This window comes from Nicotiana attenuata, chromosome 9 (assembly GCF_001879085.1).
Source record: "Nicotiana attenuata strain UT chromosome 9, NIATTr2, whole genome shotgun sequence".
NCBI lineage: Eukaryota > Viridiplantae > Streptophyta > Magnoliopsida > Solanales > Solanaceae > Nicotiana > Nicotiana attenuata.
The window spans coordinates 48,886,423-48,893,618 of record NC_031997.1 but is presented as its reverse complement, the minus strand read 5'-3'; the positions used below and the strand labels follow the sequence as shown (position 1 = coordinate 48,893,618).

Here is a 7,196-nt window from a genome sequence, read left to right as displayed (position 1 = left end):
GAGCTCCCTTGCTTGCTTTCTTGTACTTCTCTTTATGGTATATTTACTTCGGTTTTGTATAGGTCTTGGAGACATTGTTGCTATGCGGCCGGCTCCGGATGATGAAGAAGAAGTTCCAAGTCTTCTAAAGAAAGAAAGAGAAAAAGAGAGTCGCCCGCAAATCCCCCGAAGCCTAAGAAGAGCGTGGCTCGAAGGTCCAAGGTCGATACGGCGGCCTCATCTCCGGAAATGGCACAACGCCTTCGGGATCAGGAGGAAGAAGAAGATGACGACTGCCTGTTGGTAGCCCGTGAAAGAAAAAATGCTGGTGCTTCGAAGTCCGTCGAGCCGGTGAAGATCGATGTGGCTCATTCCCGAGTCGAAGAAATCTCCAAGGGGAGTTCAAATAAAGTCCCCGAGCTATTGTACAGAAAAAAGGCACCTTGCCTAGGAGGCCATTTGGAGGGTGAGGCTGAACGGCCCAGTCCTGAGCCTCTTCAAAATAAAGATAACGCCTCGAGTGTATCATTTGGGGTAATCAATGTAGATGATTCACCTCCTGGCCCCGAGTTCTCCGAGGGGAAAATCCGAGGCGCTCAGAATATGAGGTCTTCTGAAGTGGAAGCAAGCCATGAAGGACATGACATCTTTCGAGAATGCCTTGTAGGGCTTGAAGATGGCCCCGCCCCAGATGCTTCTTTCATTTTTGATGAGGCTCGTAGACTCTTCAAACAAGTGAGTTTTCTGTTTGTTATGCCTGCGCCTATGTTTTTGCTGTTCTGAATCCATCTTTCCTCCTTTTTTATGAAGGCTGTGGTGCTCCACAAAAAGGTATTTTCCAAGTCTCGAACTGATCTTGCTCGATGTGAGGCTGAGCTTAAAAAGATTTCGAAAGAAAGGGACGATCTTATAAACCTCTATGTTAAGAAAGAGGTGGAGATCAGCGATCTTCGAGTTGAATTGACCCAGGCTTTCCAAAGACGGGCCGAGTATGTTGAGAAGATAATATAACCTTTGAGGGCCTGTTATGATCTTGCTTGTTTTGACGTCTAATATCTTTAATTTCGCAGTTTTATCAAAAGGCCGACTTAGTGGCACAGCTTCAGGAGGAGCTTAAGATGAAAAAGGCCGAGACCTTGGGGTGGAGGCAAAGCATGGACAATCTCGCCTCTGAGATAGAAACTCTTCGAGCAGAGCTGGCTTCCCTCGAACGTCAGTTTCAAAGTGTGAAGGAGGAGAGCCTAGCTCGAGGCCGCGACATCGAGGAGCTTAGAGCTAAATCCGCTGCTGAGTTGGCTAAGGACAGATCTGATGCTGAGGCAATTATGTCTTCGTACCGAGCCGATGCTGAAGCGGCTAATGCTCGGGCAAAGGAGATCTCTTCTGCAGCAGAAGTTAAGTTATCAAGTGCACTTGATCATGCTAGGCGTCAATCTCGGAGGACTACCCTCGAGGAGGTACACGCTCGCGGCTTCGATCTCTCCGCCGATATTGAAAGGGCAAAGATTTTGGAAGAAGAGGCTGCCGCTCTGCTTTCCGATGAGGATGATTCAGCCAATTGCTCCGAGAGTGGAGGAGACAAGGGTGAAGTCTTTGAGGATGAGGCTTTCGAAGATGAGGCTCCCGAGGATGAGGCTGCCGAAGATGTGACTCCGAAGTAGTTTTACGTTTCCTTATTTTGTTTTTGTGCAAGTATCCCTTGTGAAAACATCCCCTGTAATCATATTTTGGAAATATAATAGGAACTCTCTATCTCATTTTCGACTTGTGCTGGATTTCATATTGTTTGATTTATGGAATCCCTCTTTTGTATAACTTGAATGATTGGTCCTGGAATTGGCTTGGGCTCGGGAAATAGTAAACCCTTAGATCCTTATTAACAAAAATAGTAATCCTTGAGCCAAGTTTAAATCGATCTGACTCAAGCTCGGGATACCGTGACTCTTGAGTCCGGGTCGAGTGAGAATGGAGTCTCGTATAATACGTTTTTGGCCCTTAAGCCTTTCGAAGTTGGCCCTTAGGCCCTTATATATCGGCCCTCAGGCTCTTTAAGTTGGCCCTTGGGCTCTTATATATCGGCCCTTAGGCTCTTTAAGTTGGCCCTTGGGCTCTTATATATCGGCTAGGCTCTTTAAGCTAGCCCCTGGGATCTTATATATTAGCCATTGGCCGATTCGGCCTCTTAGAATGACTATATAATTTTTCCCTCGTTTCGGCTTAAAAGACTTAGTGAGAATTTAATTATGCCTTAGCATGTGTTTTTGGCACCCGCAGGTTTCTTCGAAGGTTCGACATTTCAAAACCTTATTAGTAATTTGTTTGTGTAAACATAATCGAATACCTCTTGAGGTATTTCCAAAGGCCGATGTCATCGAAGCCCTTGGATTATTCGAGGGCTGAATTTATCGAGGCCCTTAGATTGTTTGGGTGCTGAATTTATTGAAGCCCTTTATATTTTGCTTTTGCCGAGAGTAGCCTGATTTAACTGGTTTTTACAAAGTGTTTGAAGGCCTTTGATTTATAGCGGAAGTCGGACGTCTCCGAGCCGCATTATTTTGGCCGTAGCCTTCATATGACTGTAGTCTTTAATATGGCCGTAGCCTTCGGGTACATCACTTGGATTTGTTTCCCGATAACTTCCCGAACTTGTTCAAAAAGTTAGTCCCCGAGCATATTGGCCTTGGACTTTGTTTCGAGGGGTCGCCTCTTTAAGGTCTTATAAGTCTAAATTTTTGATGACTCGGATGTACTGACTGTCGATGACAGTCCCCGAGTGTTCGGGGTGCTTTTATGCTTTGGCTCTTGAGCCGTTTCCCGTAGGATTATGAGTGTAGAGTTCGTGTAATAGTAGACTTCTTTGAGACACAAAGTGTTTTTGATATTAACAGAATTGATACATGCGTACATGCTTTGCTGTCGAGGCTTGATTACTATATGGACATGGTTCATCTGACCATTTGGCCCATTACAAAGTTTTCCTATCGAGGTTCTCTTAGGCATGACGTATTTTCCTTGACAATATAACCTCCGAGGGTGATGTCCCCCAGTATTCGGGGTTGATTAAAAAGAAACCTTGGATACTGTTGAGTTCTCCTTAGGCAGCACATAGTTGTTGCCTCGTTAAAAACCTTACCAATAAAACCCATTTGGGACAAAATCCGAGCCAAGGGAAAAAGAGTGCAACGCATGCTTTAAAACCTAAGGCCTTCGTGTAAAAAGGGTGTCTTCGAGATCACGAGCCTTTGAGAGCTACCATCGTGCCGAGCTTGTAAGATCCTTTACCAATGACTCTGAGGGCTCAATGCGGTCCTATCTTGCTATTCGCGATCGTGATGTCTCCGAAAGCCTCAACTTGGTCGGGGATGATTCTGATGCCCCGATTTGACACCATGAAGCCGAGAAACTTACCTATGCCAACTCCAAAGGCACATTTCTCTGGGTTGAGCTTCGTGTCGCATCGCCCCGAAACATTGACTGTTTCCTGCAAATGAATTAAATGGTCCTCTATGCACAGGGACTTAACCAGTCATATCATCAATATAGGCTTTCTTTATTTTACCTGTTTGTTCTTCGAACATCCGATCGACTAGATGTTGGTACGAGGCTTCTCGAACTGAGGGCCTCCCTTTTTGTTTCACTGGTTTAAACCTGGGACTGTTGCTCAGCCTATGTGTGGTGATTTCCGGCGGAATCCCTGTCATATCTAAATGGGACCAAGAAATGCAATCCATTATCAATAAGAAACTAAACGAGTTTTTTCCTGAGTTCGGGGGTTAATCCCGTTCCTAGGTGTACCTTTCTCTTGAGTGGTTGACTTGGCAGCATCGGGCTTCTCGGGAACAACGAAGGTTCGAGGAGCTGGGGAGTTCCCTTCTTCGCCTTCGGTTACCTGTTATTCTGCTTCCGTCGAGGCTTGGAGCTGTGATTGCTACTTAGCCACCTGCTTACCTTTAGAGCTCGACTTCTCCGAGGCCAAGGGTGCCGGCATCGGCACCACTTCCTCGATTGCAAACATCTTTTTTGCAGCATGCTGTTCCCCGTGAATTGTTTTCACTCCTTCCTCTGTCGGGAATTTCATCATCTGATGGAGAGTCGAAGGCACTGCCCTCATGTTGTGTATCCATGGTCTCCCGAGGAGTGCGTTATACCTCATGTCACCTTCGATGACATGGAACCTGGTGTCTTGTATGGTCCCGGCTACGTTTATTGGCAAGATAATTTCTCCCTTTGTTGTTTCGCTTGCCATGTTGAAGCCATTCAGCACCTGGGACGCAGGTACAATCTGATCTTGCAGGCCGAGTTGTTTTACGACCCTCGATCTGATTATGTTCGCTGAGCTACGTGGATCCACTAAAACATGTTTAAATTGAAATTTATTTAAAAGGATAGAGATTACCAGGGCGTCGTTGTGAGGCTGTGATGCGTCCTCTGCTTCCTCGTCACAGAATGATAGGGCACCCTCGGGCACATAGCTCCGATTCTATTTCTCTTTTGTGATTGATACTTTGGTGCGCTTGAATATAGGTCGTTGAGGGACATCGACTCCGCCAATGATCATGTGGATTACATGCTGTGGTTCTTCTTGCTCATTTTTCTTTGCGTCTCTCTCCCTAAATGATTCTTAGCTCGATCACTTAGAAATTCTCGAAGGTGACCCTCGTTAAACAAGCGAGCCACTTCTTCCCTTAGCTGTCTGCAATCTTCTGTCCGATGACCATGTGTGCCATGGTACTTGCACATCAAGTTCGGGTTTCTTTGAGAAGGATCGGTCCGTATGGGCCTGGGCCACTTGGTGTTTTTAATTCTCCCAATAGCGGAGACAATCCCTGATGCATCGATGCTGAAGTTGTATTCTGATAATCGAGGAGCTTCTGCGGGGTCGGAGTGCTTATCAAATTCGCTTTTGCTCATGAGTCCCCGAGAACTTTGACCTCGATCGTTTCTTCGATCACTCCGGGGAGTGTTGCGACTCGGGCCGCTGTTCCTTCGATCGGCATACAGCTGATATTGCTCTTTGTTGAATCTCGATCTCCGATCTTTGTCCCTATGGGGCTTGGCCACTAGTCTGTTAGGATACACTGAACCCGAGGGGGCTCCCAACTGGTCGTCCTCGACCCTGATTTTTGATTGATAACGATTGTGCACATCCGACCATGTCACAGCTGGATATTCAATCAAGTTCTGTTTCAACTGCCGAGAAGCGATCGAACTCCTTTCATTTAGACCTTGCATAAAGGCCTGTACTGCCCAGCCATCGGAGACCGGAGGTAATTCCATTCTTTCCATCTGAAACCGGGACACGAACTCCCTTAGGATCTCGTCGTTCCTTTGCTTAATTTTGAAGACGTCTGATTTCCTCGTGGTCACCTTTATGGCCCCGGCGTGAGCTCTAACGAAACATAGCAAATGAGTCAATAGAGTTAGGAGCTAAGTTGTGATACCAAATCATAGCTCCTTTTGAGAGTGTTTCCCCAAACTTTTTCAACAACACTGACTCGATTTCATCATCATTCAAATCATTTCCTTTGATCCTACAAGTGTATGAAGTAATATGTTCGGTAGGGTCCGTTGTTCCGTTGTATTTGGGTATGTCGGGCATGCGAAACTTTTGGGAATGGGCATCGGTGCCGCACTTTGAGGGAATGGTTTCTGTATGAATTTCTTGGCGTCTAAACCTTTCAAAATTGGAGGTGCCACTGGTATCTGGTCTACACGGGAGTTATAGGTCTCCACTTTTTTATCATTATCTTCAATTTTCTTTTCCCCGGACTCAATACTCTTAGTGAGCTCTTCGAACATTTTCATAATCGTGGAGTTAGTCCCCGAGCCATTTTCATTAGATCTCTCTGGCGTTGGCTCAGTATGTTGATTTTTTTCATGTTCAGCTACGCTCGGAGTTTTATTTTGACTTTGGAGTTGAGCGATGGCGATTTGCTGAGCCTGCAACATCTCGAATATCACTTGGAGACTGACTCCCCCATCTCCTACTCCTGGCGTTCCTTGGTCCTCTGGTCGAGCTTCCCTGCGTGCATTCCCTACGGGGTCAGTGCCTGCACCCGTGTCTAGAGCGTTATGCGAACCGATATCAACTGGCTTCATATTTGGCACTCCCTCAGGGTTTACGGGTGGTACACCGACCCCTATACCGCTGTTTTCTCCAAGAGCCTCACTGTCATGAACATGCGCGTTTTGTGTGCTAGACATGTTCAAGCCTGAAAATCAAAAAATCTCGACAAGAAAAAGTGTAAAGACAACGTGTGTAACGAGAATCAGTAAAGAAATAATCACTATTATCTTTAGCCCCACGGTGGGCGCCAAACTGTTTACCTCGAAAAGTGCGAGTAACAATTAAACTTGATTTGTGATTTTAAAGATATGTGATTTAGTTCAATACCAATTAATAATCAAGAAATATGAAGTAGAAATGAAAGATAGAAGTGAATCAAACCAATGCTAGTTAGCAGCAGTGACCTCGAGACAGTGACCTCGAGGTGGCTTAAGGCAGTAAGAACAATGAGGTAAGAAAATCAAGCTAAGGGACAATTCTGATGAACAACAGGCAAAAAGGTAGAGAGTATATTCTTTTCTCAGTAAAAGATGGTCTCACAAATGATTGAGGTCCCCTTATATAATGGGGGAACCCTAAATAAGGAATATTTCTATTTACAGCTGGGAATATTCTTGGTACAGCTGTCTAACTGTCTAGTACGGAATTGTACTATCCTACTCCGTAATTTGCGCCATGATTTTGGGGACGTGGCAGGAATCTAGCTCGTTCCGGTACAAATCCATAATGGTACTATTTTGGGGTAGAACACACCCGACCTCGGTATCCATCGTGCGTCGCCTTCGAACTCGGGCTTGGTACCTTGAGCTTGAACCTGGCCTTACCCGGACTCAGACTTCGGACGGCCTCCCAAGTGTATAGATCGAAGGCATTCGATCTCGACCGAGCTTTCAACTTTTTAATGATTGTCAATGATGGAAAATGTCGAATTTAAATTGTATGTTGTTATAATTGTATTTAATACATTAGTCACAGTATCTTCATACTAATTAAACTGACTAAATTCTAGTTTAATATCATGTGATCATGATTAGCGTTTCTTCCTCTCTTGTATCGTTTTATTTGTGACTTTCTCATTTACCAAATTAATTTCCGTTTAAGGATTAGTATTACACTAACCTTCTCTCGTTGGAATAGAGTCAGCTTCAAA

At 45.2% G+C, this 7,196-nt stretch overlaps 1 protein-coding gene across 1 annotated transcript; it reads left to right on the top strand.

Annotated features, from left to right (window-relative positions):
* Positions 229 to 1,640, top strand: LOC109232707. The gene is made up of 3 exons (XM_019398454.1): positions 229 to 693; positions 790 to 933; positions 1,050 to 1,640. The coding sequence occupies exons 1-3, from the start codon at positions 229 to 231 to the stop codon at positions 1,638 to 1,640; spliced, it is 1,200 nt and encodes a 399-aa protein (XP_019253999.1).